The 15,518-nt window shown below is 38.7% G+C and overlaps 1 protein-coding gene across 1 annotated transcript in view; it reads left to right on the top strand.

The window, feature by feature from the left end:
* GPBP1L1 (GC-rich promoter binding protein 1 like 1) overlaps positions 1 to 15,518 on the top strand; it is a 40,382-nt gene that overhangs the window by 14,053 nt on the left and 10,811 nt on the right. The window contains exons 2-5 of the mRNA XM_081324565.1: positions 393 to 1,210; positions 1,832 to 1,946; positions 12,859 to 12,988; positions 13,295 to 13,572. Coding sequence (XP_081180691.1) covers positions 1,887 to 1,946; positions 12,859 to 12,988; positions 13,295 to 13,572 — 468 coding nt within the window. The 5' untranslated portion in view covers positions 393 to 1,210; positions 1,832 to 1,886. The remainder of the gene's footprint in view (positions 1 to 392; positions 1,211 to 1,831; positions 1,947 to 12,858; positions 12,989 to 13,294; positions 13,573 to 15,518) is intronic.

The raw sequence follows: 15,518 nt of genomic DNA, 5'->3' as shown, positions 1-15,518 counted from the left end.
ATTCCAAGCTGCTAACTTGGGATCAAGTGCTTAGTTTTTGTTGAGTGCTGTTCCATGTCCTATTCTGTTTGACCATTCCCAGTTCCATCCTCTATAGGCAAGTTCTTTCTGCTTCAAAAAGGTATGTAGTTTATTATATTGTAAATTGTGATGTATGCATAACTTGAAATCTGCGTTATGGTAAATTGCTGGTATGACTCCTCAGTAACTGTGAGGACTCTCCATTAATTTACCAAAATGAGAATGGCACGCTGGTACTGACCATAGATACTACACTTGTTAGTTTATATTGTTTCATGAGAAATAGGGGTCCTAAATAATGTGTCTTTGATAATCCTTTTGGCCACTTTTATGATTACTGATAGGTTGTATTATTTTCCCCCTCTTTACAGAGTATTTCGTGAATTCTACTCATTTTGATGGAAGAAGACCATTGTCCGAATGTGAATTCTTCATTAAAATACAGCCATTTCCCCCCCTGTTTTTAAAAGCAGCAATTCAAATACAGTAGAAGAATAGCTTGCTAGTTTGGCCCTTTTACTTTTAGCTTTAATTGAACGCATAACTAGGAACAGTAGAAAGATAGTAATAATTGAATCTTGTATCTTCGAGTTGCTTTTAGTTCCTTACCAAGGAAACTTAAGTGACATTATGTGAAAAGCCTTTCAAAATACTATTTTTAAGAAAGCTAATTTTTAGCAACCATTAAAAATGAACCCTGCATTTTAGCACTTAATAAGAACAAAGGTTTACTGCACCAGAATTTGCAAGACTCCTCAGCATCCTTTTCCCCTGTCTTTTTGTTTCAAATTCATTTGTTGCAGAAGATGAACAAAGTGGATTTGTGAAATTCACCATTAATTACGGTGCTTTTCTGAATGCTGTACAAATTTGACAACTACTTTTGTAATGTAATAGCTGAATTACACAGCATTGTGACAACAGGGAACAGTTTAATGAGGTGAATGTAGTTATAGCTTTCCAAAAATGCACACTGCATTTTAGGGTTTTTTTTTTCTCATATGAGTTCAGAGAGCATTTAAGATGAGCAGCTAGAGGGGTAAGGGGTGCAGTCAGCACGAAGTGCGGCTTCTTGTGCTTCCTTTGGGACTCACCATTGCCACACAGCTGGCATAGGTGCACCCTGGCGAAGGAAGGAACCTGGAAATCAAAGTATTAAAGTGAGAGTGGACTACAAAGGCCAAACTGGGTAAGTCACTGTAGGACTCTGTTTATAATTAAAAATAACACATGTTTAATGCATTTGTATAATGTATATGTATGAAGAAAAGTTTTTAATTTGTACATTACAAGTAATTAAATTAGTGAACTATTTCTAGATTAAGTAGATACCAAATTAATTTGAAAAGAAAACCCTGCTAGTGAAATATTATTTTGGAGAGGAAAATTACACTAATTCTTCCTCAGTTTTATTTAGTTCCAGTAATGATGATGGTAGAACCTGGCCTCTGATGGTTTTGACTGAAGTGGCTTAAGGGAGTTAAACTAAATAAGAACAATATAGCTACAGCAGGGGTCGGCAACCTCGGCTCTTTTATGACTCGTGGACTTCAACTCCCAGAATTCCTGAGCCAGCTATGCTGGCTCAGGAATTCTGGGAGTTGAAGTCCACGAGTCATAAAAGAGCCGAGGTTGCCGACCCCTGAGCGACAGTAACTCAACATGATGCTGAGTCAAATTAAATTTCCATTAGCTCCTAGAAAGATGATAAGATGTTTTCCAGACTCTTGGAAGCATGCTCAGAAGAATCTGCTCTTTTCCATTGCTTTTAGTAAGACTGACAGCGTATGTGGTGCTTGTTCTGTCTTAGATCCTGGCCATGAGGTTTGATGCCTCACTTTATTGAAGAGAGACACTGGACCTAAATGGCGCAGCATGACTTTGTTCCTGCCTGGCTTAACTTCTCTACGCCACAGTCTGCCAAGGTAACTATTACATCTTAGATCAGTTGCTCAGACAAAGTTATGGTTAAATTGTCATTTTGATTGTGAAATGCATAAATAGCATTTATTTTCACATTTCTGAACTTCCATCTCCCTATTATGCTGCATAGTTACAAATTTGAAGGAAATTTAAAACTTTTCTTAAATGCTTAATCAAAATATTTTTGTGGTTTAGATATAGCATCCAAAGATTCTTGGCTGTGCAGAGCATTATTTCAGAACATTCTAATGCTGGGGTTGTTGTTTTTTGTAGGGACCTTATCCTGTATTGCACACACTTTAGCATTGGTAGTGCCATGTACTCCGGTGGCTACACTGGGAGTAGAGTGTATTGACTATTTCTCTTGGTCATTGCTGAGCTTTTTCTTTCATTCAGCATTTCTCTAGATTTTGATTCCCTTTGCTATTCTTCTATTAAATCAGTATCTTTTAGTGTTTTATAGCTGCAGAATCCAATCTCGGTCGGTCGCTGGGGCCAGAGGTTTTGTTTTGTTTTGTTTTGTCTTGTAGCTATATGATGGGCTAATTAGTTTGGTATTGGTCTTTGACTTTGTAGGTTTTCTTTTGAAAGTAAGTTAACTGAACAATAAAGAACTGCTACAGAGGAATATTCTCTGTTTATGTTAAAACCATCAGGTAGAAACCTGAGTCTGCTCCACAACTTTATCAAACAGATATATTTGCAATTGTTTGTTACAGTGATTATGAGCAATTTCCATTTTAAGAGCTTTTGGATACTGAAAGAATTGAAGGAAAGCAGCCAGTATCCCAGTCCAAGTAATGAGCAGGAATTGTAGGGAAAATGCAATAGGCCATCATATTATGTATGTCCCACTATAGTCCTAATGTCAGCTGTCAGCTTCATAGTAAGCATTCCTAGTAATAACTTGGAACACTTCATTTAATCTCATAAAACTTCCCTTACTACAATTAGCATTTTCTCAAATTATTGTATTTTCAAATATGATTACCTTTGCAATGTCTAATCAGATTTTCTCTTATATCGTTTATTAACCTTATACAGAATCCCACTACATGTAATATACCATTATGTAAACTAATCTGATCCAAGATAAACCCCAGCATGAGGATTGCGCCACGGCCCGCAACAATGTCGCCCCGGCGCAAGGATCGCACTGCCACCCCTACATGAGGATTGTACCATTGTGTGAGAGTCGCACTGCTACCCCCATGCGAGGGTCGCACCGCGACCCACCGCCCACACAGAGTTGATGGCAATGCTGCCACCTGCATGGGGCGTGCCACTGCCCACCTGCCGCTCGCAGTGCTGCCACCCCCCTGCACAATGTTTGTGGCAATGACGCCCGTGTGATAATAGCGCCACTGCCTGCACAACACTCATCTCAACAGTGGAAAGGGGGGGTGAGCACACTCATGTGTGCACTGCCCAACTACTCACGTGGCCAGCACCCAAGAGGCCTTGGCCAGGTAATTGGCCAAGGCCCATAGGTTGGGACCTCTGATATAGACAGTCATGTTTAAATCTAAGATATGTAGAAAGAACATAACAGAACATATATTTTCTATGTCATTGTTATAACTTAAATAGTTGAAATTAAGAACAGGGACCTATAAAGATTTAAAAGATTCATGAAGGGATTTTAAATACAGCTTATACATACACACCAAACACACTGTATATAAAGTATCGGAGTCATAGCTTCTTTAATCATATTTTATTGAATAAATCACATTTAACCAGAATCAAACAAGCCAAGCTGTAAAACAAAACGCAAATAATGCGATTGTTTATAGAGTAAATGTTGAAAACAAAAAGTTTATAATTGGCACATTAACTCAACAAGAAATATGGAAATGCTTCATGCATGGAACATGTAGAGTTTGATGTTCTAATCTGGCAGAGATTGAAATGGAGCTACTTGATTTATACTGAAACAGGGTATTAGACGTTCAAAAGAGAGAAGATGTAGGGAATATACAGGCTGCTGAGTTATGTCACTGGAATATGCAATGTGACAGATGTGGTATGTTGCAGAGATAGACCAGAAGCATGTTGATGGGATATGCCACATTGGGCAGGGGTAGCATGGATTTTAGACTTTTCATTCATAATTAAAACACTTCATTTTCATACATATACAGTTGCAAGAAAAAGTATGTGAACCCTTTGGGATTACGTGGAGTTTTGCATGAATTGGCCATAAAATGCGCTCTAAACATCATGTAAGTCACAACAATAGAAAAACACAGTCTGCTTAAAATAATACTACACAAACAGCTGTTGTCATGTTTTAATTGAACATAAGATGGAAACATTCACAGTGCAGGGTGGAAAAAGTATGTGAACCCCTAGCCTAATGACTTCTCCAAGAGCCAATTGGAGCCAGGAGTGAGCCAACCTTGACTCCAATCAGTGTGATGATATTGGATGTGTTGCTGACAGCTGTCCTGCCATTCAAAAACACACACTTGTTTTGGGTTTACTGGTCTCAAGAAGCACTGTCTGATGTGAACCATGCCTTGCAGAAAAGAGCTCTCAGAAGACCTACGATCAAGAATTGTTGACTTGCATGAAGCTGGAAAGGGTTACAAAAGTATCTCCAAAAGCCTTGATGTTCATGTGTCCACGGTAAGACAGACTGTCTACAAATGGAGAAAGTTTAGCACTTGCTACTCTCCCTAGGCGTGGTCGTCCTGTAAAAATGACTGCAAGAGCACAGCGCATAATGCTTAATGAGGTAAAGAAGAATCCTAGAGTGTCAGCTAAAGACCTACAGAAATCTCTGGTACATGCTAACATTTTTGTTGACACATCTACAATAAGGAAAACATTAAACAAGAATGGAGTATATGGGAGGACACCACGGAGGAAGCCATTGCTGTCCCAAAAAAATATTGCAGCACGTTTGAAGTTTGCAAAAGAGCACCTGGATGTTCCACAGCACTACTGGCAAATTATACTGTGGACAGATGAAACCAAAATTGAGTTGTTTGGGAAAAACACACAACACTATGTGTGGAGAAAAAAAGGCACAGCACACCAACATCAAAACCTCATCCCCACTGTAAAACATGGCGGAGGGAACATCATGGTTTGGGGCTGCTTTGCTGCCTCAGGGCCTGGACGGATTGTTGTCATTGATGGGAAAATGAATTCCAGAGTTTATCAGGACATTTTGCAGGAAAATGTACGACCATCTGTCCACCAACTGAAGCTCTGCAGAGGATGGGTGATGCAACAGGACAATGACCCAAAGCATACAAGTAATTCAACAAAACAATGGCTTCAACAGAACAGAATACACCTTCTGGAGTGGCCCAGTCAGAGTCCTGACCTCAACCCGATTGAAATGCTGTGGCATGACCTTAAGAGAGCGATTCACACCAGACATCCCAAGAATATTGCTACACTGAAACAGTTTTGTGAAGAGGAGTGGTCCAAAATTACTCCAGATCGTTGTGCAGGTCTGATCTGCAATTACAGGAAACGTTTGGTTGAGGTTATTTCTGCCAAAGGAGGGTCAACCAGTTATTAAGTCCAAAGGTTCACATACTTTTTCCACCCTGCACTGTGAATGTTTCCATCTTATGTTCAATTAAAACATGACAACAGCTAATGTTTGTGTAGTATTATTTTAAGCAGACTGTGTTTTTCTATTGTTGTGACTTACATGACGTTTAGAGCGCATTTTATGGCCAATTCATGCAAAACTCCACGTAATCCCAAAGGGTTCACATACTTTTTCTTGCAACTGTATTCATCAGCTCTACACATAATGAGATTACTATCATTATATATATTTTGCATTCATGTAATATATATAAATGAGTACTGTAGACCTTGGGGTATAATGGCAATTGGGACTAGAGTTGCTGTGGCTAAGTGATGGGGTTGTACATAGTACAGGTAGTCTTTGACTTGCAACAGTTCATTTAGTGATTGTTCCAAGTTAACAGTGGCATTGAAAAAAGTGACATGGCTATTTTTCACATTTATGAATATGGTAGTGTCCCTGAAGTCATGTGATCAAAATTTGGACACCTGTCAACTTGTTCATATTTATGACGGTTGCAGTGTCCTGAGCTCATGTGATCACATTTTGCAACCTGACAAGCAAAATCAATGGGGAAGCCAGATTCACTCACAACTGTGCCACTAACTTAACAACCAGAGTGATTTTGCAGATTCACTTAACAACTGGAGCAAGAAAATTCATAAATGGCAAAATGTCTCACAACTGAAATTTTGGGTTCAATTGTGGTCATAGGTCAAGGACTGTAGTAATGTCACCTGACCATATTCTTAAGGGATGGCAATTCAAGCCATTCTAGTTGCTATTGTTAAGAGAGAACCTCACATGACTGCAACTTACAACGTCCAGTCAGCTTCTCCCTTAATTTTGCTTGGGGAAAGCTGACGGAACCTCAGAAATTGTGATCATATGACTGTGAGACTGTTGCAGTGGCCATAACTCTAAGGACTGGTCATAGGTCTCCTTCATTCAAGCCCCATCACAAACCATTCAAATGGTTGCTGAATAAGTGATCATAACTGATGACCATCTATAGTTAATGACCTTCCCAGCTCATAATTTTGGCTAATTGGAGCTTTCAGATAATACCTTTTGGTAAGATAAAGTATAGCCTATATTACTATTGTTACTTGTATCCATGCCATATCTAGCATTCACTGTTAATGTTAAAGAGTCTCTCAACATTTTGGTTACAAGTGCAACCAAAGCCCAGATATACCCTAACAGTGTATACTGTTCTATGCAATCTGATATCTTTAATCTAGGCTGCAAATCGACATAGTAGTAATTGTTATTATATCAACAAAAAATATGAAATCATAGCTGCGAGTTCTTCCCAAAAGCTTAGAATGCTATACTGCATTAGCATAATGTGCAAGTCCAAGCAAGTGAAAATACTGTCAATGTGCATATTTCCTAATATTTTGATATGGCACCAAGTGTGTCAATAACAAGTGGTAACCACCCTAGGCGCAGCTTATGCCATAATCTTTCCAGATTCCACATCCAGATTCAGTCACAGTTTTGTTCCAAACAGTATTAACCTTGTGAACTCCCAAGCTTCCTCCTTCCACTATATATTCAAGGTGGACAGTGATTAATATTTATATATATTTATATGTAAGGGCATAGGTATATACATGTGTTGTATATAGCATGTTTATATGTGTGTTATGTATGTGTACACTTTTGAGAGCAAGAGAATTTCATTTTTAATATGTGTCAGTGTGCCCACAGTAAAAAATGACAAAGTTTATCTTATTTTATCTTCAGTTTTGATTTTCATATCTTGACACTTTATGATCTCCAATTCTTTGTCTTCTATTCATTATATCCTAGCATTGCCACATCAATTATCCACATTTTCTTCTTTTCGGCCAGTTAAATCTGTTGTGTTACGGGCAAAGATTTTATCAGTTTGTATTTGAAAATCCCACAATATTTTCACCTCATTTTTGACTATTTTTTGAATTATCACACTAATTTTTCATTACTAGCACATGATAACTTTTATAGACGTTCACTTTTACCACCTGTTGCTGTTATTTGTTGCTTTGTGGTTTCCAAAGCTTTAATTGTCTGGTGCTAAGCGAATATTTTTTAATTAGGCTTGATCTGATTCTTACGTTCTTCAAATTTGGCTCTTTTGTGTTTTTTTTAATTACTTGCATCAGATCTTAATAGAATATTCTTTATTGGTCAATTGTGATTGGATATACAAAGAATTTGTCTCCAGTGCATAAGTTGTCAATATACATACAAGCAACAAAATGATAAATCATAAATCATAAGATACAACCATCAAAGTGATGTCAGAAGATACCAATAGGAGTAGGTAATAGGAAAGATAAGAAGGATAATAGTAATACAGTCCTACTACATGATTAGATATCCTTAGGCATAAGACAGTGGTGTGGGAATTGGGTGTTTAGCAGAGTGATGGCATGTGGGGGAAGGGTTGTCTTTGTGTCTACTTGTTTTGGCATTCAATGCTCTATAGTGGTGTCTTGGGAGAAATTGAAACAGTTGTGTCCAGGTTGTGAGGGGTCTGTAGATACTTTGTCAACTCTCTTTCTAGCTTTTGCAGCATACAGGTCCTCAATGGAAGGCATACTGGTTCCAACTGTTTTTTCTGTAGTCCTCCACTGACGTCTATACCTTCCTGTTTAGTTGCTGTACCAAACCAAACAGCTATAGAAGTACAAATGACAAACTCAGTAATTCCTCTGTATACTTTATCAGCATCTCTTTGGGTAGCCTGAGGTTTCTGATTTGGTGCAAGAAGAACATTCTTTGTTGTGTTCTAACGTTAGGTGTCTATTTCAAGTCTTGGGAGATTATAGAACCCAGAAACTTGAAGGTCTCTACTGTTGATACTGTGTTGCATAATATTGTAAGAGGTGGTAGAATAGGAGGGCTCCTTCTAAAATCTGCTATCATCTCTACAGTTTTAAGTGTGTTCAGTTCTAGATTGTTCCAAGATAAAGAAATAAAATTTCTTTATCTTGGCCTCCTGTTTGATCATCTGCTTTCGCTTTGAATATGTTTTTGCTTTTGCTTTCCTAATTTCTAAATCCAGTTCTTCTGTCATGACCGCTACTGTACTGTGGGCAAGCTGATTGGTTTGTTTGATGGATGTTATATTAATGTTTGCAAGCACCTTATTCACTTCTTTCCTTATAGGTGCCAGAACCTTTTTGGCCACTACTTTCAATGCTGGCAATGTTTGGAAAGTTTGCATATGCCATAATCTTCTCTTAATTCTTCTTGTTGGTGGGTCAGTTTCAGTATTAGGCTGTGCTTGTTCTGTTGTTATTTATTCTAAGTTATCATTTGTGTAATATTGTAATTCAATATCAGTTATTTCCAGGGCTTTTTTTCTAAAAAAAAAAAGTGCCGGAACTCTCATCTTGGCAGGCGCAGGAGGCGGGGGCGGGGGTGTTCTGCTGCAGTCATGGGCGTGAGGGGTGTTGGCAGTGGGCTGTCCCCCGGGGTCGGAGCCGGCACGGCTAGTGCAGTGGGAGCAGTGGGGCCCGCTCTATACGGTGGGGCTGCGCGGGGTGGGTGGCAGAGGCGTGGCGGGCCAGGTGATGCAGGGCGGCCACTTAGGCGCGCAGGGCGAGGTGATGGTGGCGCATGTCCAGCACTGGGTAGGCCACCAGCCTTGTTGACACGGGTGAGCACAAGGAAGGAGTGCACATGGACTCCGCAGAACCCACCTCCCACTCCTTGTCCTCTCTTACTTACCTAGTTGAGATGGTGTAGTTGGGCAGCAGGGAGGGATGCAAACTTCCTGCCAACTCACCTTCGTTGCAGACAACTTGCCGGTGCAACGTTTGCCAGCCTGGTCTTTTGGCGCTCTCAGCAGCAATTCCTATTGGCTTTCGAGTAGCATAGCTTGTGGGAGGGAGGGAGTAGCATAGCTTGAGCAAAAGCTTTGTGTGTGTGTGTGTGTGTGTGTGTGTGTGTGTGTGTGCAAAAAAAAAGTGCCAGAACGACATTCAGAGCGTTCAATGAGAAAAAAGCCTGCTTTTATGTTTTAATCCTATGATTTTAAAAATATATTTTTTCTATTTTTTTTCTGCCCCAAACCTCGCCATGTGGATTGCATACAAATATTATATAATCAGTAAATAAAGGTAGAACATATGTTAAATATACATCAAATGATAATATGCTTCCCTACAAAGTCAATTCTTGCTCAATGACAGACCAAGGAGTTAACTTGGAAAGGCAAGAGGAAAATCTAGAAGAGGTCTGTGCAACTTGTAGAAGGGAAAGGCTCACACTGATAAATTAAAAATCTTTGTGGTCTGCAAAGGAATGCTGGTGGGCTAATCAATGATTGGTGACTAGAGGTGCATCTACAGTGTTGGAGCTCGTGGTCATGGTAAGCCATGGAGACGCTAGGCAACATGACTTTTAGGGCAGTGGTGGTGATTTTATTACTTTTTTAAAAAAAAAAAAAGTCTGTGCTCTATCCAAGGGTGCTTGGCAGGCTGCATGTACAGGCCTGGCCTAGAATTTATTTTGGAGCATTCAACTATCTAGAGCAGGCATGACAAACTCATTTTGTTTGAGGCAACTTCTTATAAAAGAATTGCCATTAATTTGTTTTAATAAAATAATTTAAATCAATTTTTCACTTGATTTCAAATTAAATGAATTATATTGGTTGACAATGAGATTTTTTTAGTACAATTGCCAAATGCAATAAACTGGTTTTAGATATATGTTACTAGAAGGAAAAAACATCCCTGCTGCGTTACTGATCCCAGAGAAGCATTTGCATGTATGCAGGTATCCTTAGGGTGCCATAGTTATGGATGAGAAATATTGGTTGCAAAGTTGGCATTTCTGGATGTAATACAGATATTTTGGACTTATTTTTGTTTCTTTGCATATTTGATATTTTTAAAAAGGCATATGCTACTGACTACGCTTATGCACATATGTGTAACATCTTTTGCTAGAATATATGACCACTGCTTTTCCAGAATGTGAAAAGTGAAAGATTGTGACTAAACAAAATTTTAATGTACAGATAATACCACCAGAAATTATTTTAGCCTTTTTAATAAATGATGTTATTGATGTTAAGCTCACCATGGAAAACATATATTGTTATGTATATACTAGGTTAATTATTTAAAGACTGAAGTGCAACATAACTAGATTCTAAATAATCTATTTTTCAAAACACACAACAGTCCAAACAGTAAAAGTAAAGTCCAAATTAAGAATATTTCATTCTTAAGAATTGTTTAATTTAAAGTGGTCTAGTTGTAATAGATGGTTAGATTCAAAATAGTTTTCAATAGTACAAAAGATACCGTACTTTTTTTCTAGCATCAGCTAAATTAGACATATTACATTGAGAAAAATGTTTCTCATTTCTTTCCTGTTACCTTTATGAAATCATCATTGCAGAGATGTTAACATAGGAAATAGATTATTTTGTTATCTAATTTTACCTTCCAAAAGACAGAAGCAGATGAAAAATCTGAGGTTCTTTCCTGTTGGCTTTTTTGAATTAGCTGCTTTAGATTCTAAAAGTTTAGTTCCTAAAAAAGTAACCCTGTAAATAATTTTAATGTCCTCCTCTAGTGCAGGCTGTTTTATGACTCAAGGACTTCAACTCCCAGAATTCCTGAGCCAGCATGGCTCAGCTTGGAAACCTCTCCCTTTCCCCTCATCATGGCTGGCTCAGGATTTCTGGGAGTTGAAGTCTACAAGTCATAAAAAAGAGCCAAGATTGCCTAGCCCTGCAATAGGCTTAGGAAAGCCAATAGAGGGAGTTTTTTTGTTTTTTTTTTTTTTTTTTTGGCAAAAAAAGATGCCGGAACGCCGTTCTGAGCGTTCTATGAGAAAAAAAGCCCTGGTTATTTCCTTTATATTTCCAATTGTTATTGTGACCTCCTTCTATTATTCTACTATTGTTTTGAGGGTTTTTTGCTAATCATTGTTCAGTGGTAATTAAATATGGATAAATTACTTTCCATTGTTCAAACATTTGTTTCCAGTAGTCCTGCTTTGTTGGTTCCAATTTATTATATTAAACTTGTATACTGCCATGGGTGGCTCACAATGATGAAAGAATAGTAACGTTGCAGTAACATCAATAAAAGATAATGTGTTTCCCCAAAAGAAAGACCTACCCCCAAATAAGCCTAGCTTGATTTTTGGGGCTGGACCTAATATAAGCCCTACCCCAAAAATCCTAGTTTTGGGGCAAGGCGCATGCCTAAAAATCTAGCTAGGGCGGGGGGAATGGAGCTTACCACTGAAGCCAGGCCTCCCATGGCTGAGAACCGAGCTATGGATTGAATCTTAACAATAGAGTGGGGGCCCTTTATTCTAGAGCAGGGATGTCAAACTGCTGGTCTGCGGGCCGGATGCATCATAGCGAAACTGCGCCCACCCCACTGCCAGCAATGATATTTCACAACACGTCATGTGACATTGTGAGTTTGACGCCCCTGTTCTAGAGGGTAGGCGCTGCTACAGAGAAGGCTTGCTTCTGGGGTCTTGTTAGGTGACATTATTCAGTTGCAAGATTGAAGTGGTCTGTCCAGCAGATACTATAGGAGTGATATGCAGTGTATCAACATACTCAGGATATTTTGGTAAAATCACGCATTTAGTTTAAAATGGAAACTTGATAGAAAAATGGGACATTATATTCTGACCTTTATAATAGACTATTTTTCAAAAAAGCAAAATTTTGTTTCCTCACACGAGATCTTGGCCAAATTTCTTATTTCTTTAATTTTAATTTAAAAAATTAGTTGATGCCTGCTGCCTCTTAAAGAGTGAAAGCTGTTGTTGGAAAGTTGCTCATATTCCACCAGTGGTATCTAAGCAAGTTGATTAATAGAGTGGTACATTGTTGGAACAAGAAACAAATCGATTTCTGCTCTTTTTTTATAATAAAGTAGATATATATTTAACAGTAGGTTGGTTTAATCTTGAGATATCATTTGAACAATGCATTTGTGTGAAATAACCCCATGTTTGGGTCTTTTTAATATAGTAATTTGTTCTGGGGGATATATTTTTATACAGGTCCTAAATTGAGACTTATCAATTTAGTGTTCTGTAGTAACAAATATCTTATTAATTTTTTATATTTAGCATATTTTGGAAACTAGCGATCTCACAGAGTGACTTTTGCTGTATTGTTAAAGACTTCAAATGAATTCTGAGAAATATTTTAAAGATTGCAAAAGATTGTTAATATACATAAAGTGATACATAAAGTTATGCTATGTGTCTTACTTTTACATTTGCTGTTGGCGTGCTTTTGAAAGTTCATGTATATGTGACTGTACTATTAATACTATCAAAGCAGTCTTTACATGTTTCCCTTTTATTCATAGGCTCCTGGAGCTTCTTTTGAAAAGCATGGAGAACATCTTCCTCGGGGAGAAGGCCGCTTTGGTGTGAGCCGGAGACGCCACAACTCTTCCGATGGCTTCTTTAATAATGGCCCCCTCAGAACTGCTGGAGGTATATAACTCATTGTTGGATAAGTAAATAGCACGGGAGAAAAAAATAGACTTGAACTTCAACTGGTGTCCCCTCCCCTCATTGCTGTCATTGTGGCTTCCCACCCTCCAGTTTTGAACTCCAGTAGTTTGATATTCTGATAATATCAGTGAGTTCTCTCAATTGAATATCAGTTTATTAGTCAGGAGATGCTCCTGTAATGAGATTATATTGTTGTATCTAATCTTTTGCAGAAGCTCTTGTATATTGTGGTGTTTTTTCAAATAACAACTACCTTTGTTTATGTAACTACTTCATTTTATCCAGACTGCTGGCATCAGCCTTCCCTGCACCGCCATGATTCTGTGGATTCTGGTGTTTCTAAAGGAGCTCATGTTGGGCTAGTTGGCAGTCAGCCAGGTTGGCATGGTTCTTCACGTGGCCATGATGGCATGAGTCAGAGAGGAGGAGGAACTGGATCTCATCGCCATTGGAATGGCAATTTCCACTCCCGAAAGAATTCAGCTTTTCAGGAAAAGCCAACTGCTGAAGCTAGGGAGGAGAAAGAAGAGAAGGAGAAATTGCAGTTTGAGGAGGAAGATTTTGTAAGTATACTCTGAATGAAATTTCAAACTATCTTCTCATCAGCCCCAGAATATATCTAGCAACAACCAATATTAAGTAAGAAGACTGTCATTTCTATAATAAGATTTCTCTTAGCTTTCTTTTATACTGTCTGTGTATGCCTCTTATCTGCTTTACAAAGTTCCCAACTATTCTAGAATGGAATAAGGAAGGAGATAATAAATTCATTCTGCACCTAAATGTCTTTTGACTTTCATAACATGTATTAGGGGACTGGAAGCTAAAGCATATAAGGAACGGTTGCTGGAATTGGGTATGTCTAGTTTAATGAAGAGAAAGAGTAGGGATGACATAATAGCAGTGTTCCAATATCTCAGGGGTTGCCACAAGGAAGAGGGAGTCAAGCTATTCTCCAAAGCGCCTGAAGGCAGGACAAGAAGCAACGGATGGAAACTAACCAAAGAGAGAAGCAACCTAGAACTAAGGAGAAATTTCCTGACAGTTAGAACAATTAATCAGTGGAAAAACTTGCCTCTGGAAGTTGTGAATGCTCCAACACTGGAAGTTTTAAAGAAGAGACTGGACAACCATTTTGTCTGAAATGGTATAGGGTTTCCTGCCTGAGCAGGGGGTTGGACTAGATGACCTCCAAGATCCCTTCCAACATTTGTGTGTGTGTGTGTGTGTGTGTGTGTGTGTGTGTGTGTGTGTGTGTGTGAAGTATTTATCAAGTCTTTTGTATACCTTGCTGGTTAAATCTTCTTTCCTTGTTTCAGCCTAACCCAAGGCTATCCGCAGGCTATAGTCACAACTTACGACAGTTCATTATTTGTGTAATTCTTTATTAGCAATTTGAATAATTTAAATATATATATATATATATATATATATATATATGTGTGTGTGTGTGTGTGTGTGTGTGTATATATATATATATATATATATATATATATATATATATATATTGTAGTTTGATGAGTATTCTTTTTGAACTGTAATCAATTACTGAATAGTCTGCTGTTTGTGCTCACTAAGATGCTACTTAAATGTATGCTCACTAAGATGCTGCTTAAGTGTACAATTTTTCCTGGAGATTGATATAAATATCAATCTGTTTCCATAAGTTTATTATCCTTGGTCTGGGATGGGGTTGCACTACCCCAGTACAGATCCTTCGTGGGGTCCTCCTGGACTCAAGGCTCCTGTCTAAAGAGCAGCTGGTAGTCATAGCTAGGAGGACCTTTGTTCAGCTTCGTGTTGTATTCCAGTTATGCTCTTCCTGGATAGGTAAGCTCTCCATTCAGTCACTCATGTCCTGGTCATCTCCCAGTTGGACTATTGCAATGCACTCTACATGGGACTACCCTAGAGAAGTATCCAGAACCCTCAGCTGATACAAAATGCAACCATGTGGCACCCAAAGAAGGGGCATGTAACATTTCTGCTCTGTGGGGTGCACTGGGGTGCCAGTTTGCTTCAAGGTCGGTGTTGGTTGTGGTTTGTAAAGCCCTACATGGCATAGTGCCAGGTTAACAGTCTTTGTCTCATTACATCAACCCATCCCACCTGGTCAGGCAGGGAAGGCATGTTGCATTAAAAATTTTTAATGATGGCATCTAGAAAGAGAGCCTTCTCTGCCATGGCCCCTGCCCGGTGGAATATTCTTACCCCAGAGGTGAGGCAATCCCCCACTTTCTTGGCCTTCCAAACAGGAGTTAAAACACGGTTCTGAGGTCTCACATGGGAGCCCAGAGCTGTGGGACTGGTTGGAAGATGAGCAGTTCAGAAATGTGAAAATTAAATAAAATCATGCCTAACATATATACACTGTCAAAAATCATTACAAAAAGTAATAGTTACAGGTAGAACCTTGCCTTATGATTGGCCACTTAGCGACAGTTCAAAGTTCTGACTAAGCTTGAGAAAGGAATTTACAACCCAGATTTGAAATCCCAGTATTATCCTC

The sequence above is a fragment of the Vipera berus genome, assembly GCF_964194415.1.
Source record: "Vipera berus genome assembly, chromosome: 3".
Taxonomy (NCBI): domain Eukaryota; kingdom Metazoa; phylum Chordata; class Lepidosauria; order Squamata; family Viperidae; genus Vipera; species Vipera berus.
The sequence above is the reverse complement of the archived record's forward strand: the minus strand, read 5'-3'. Positions and strand labels throughout refer to the sequence as shown.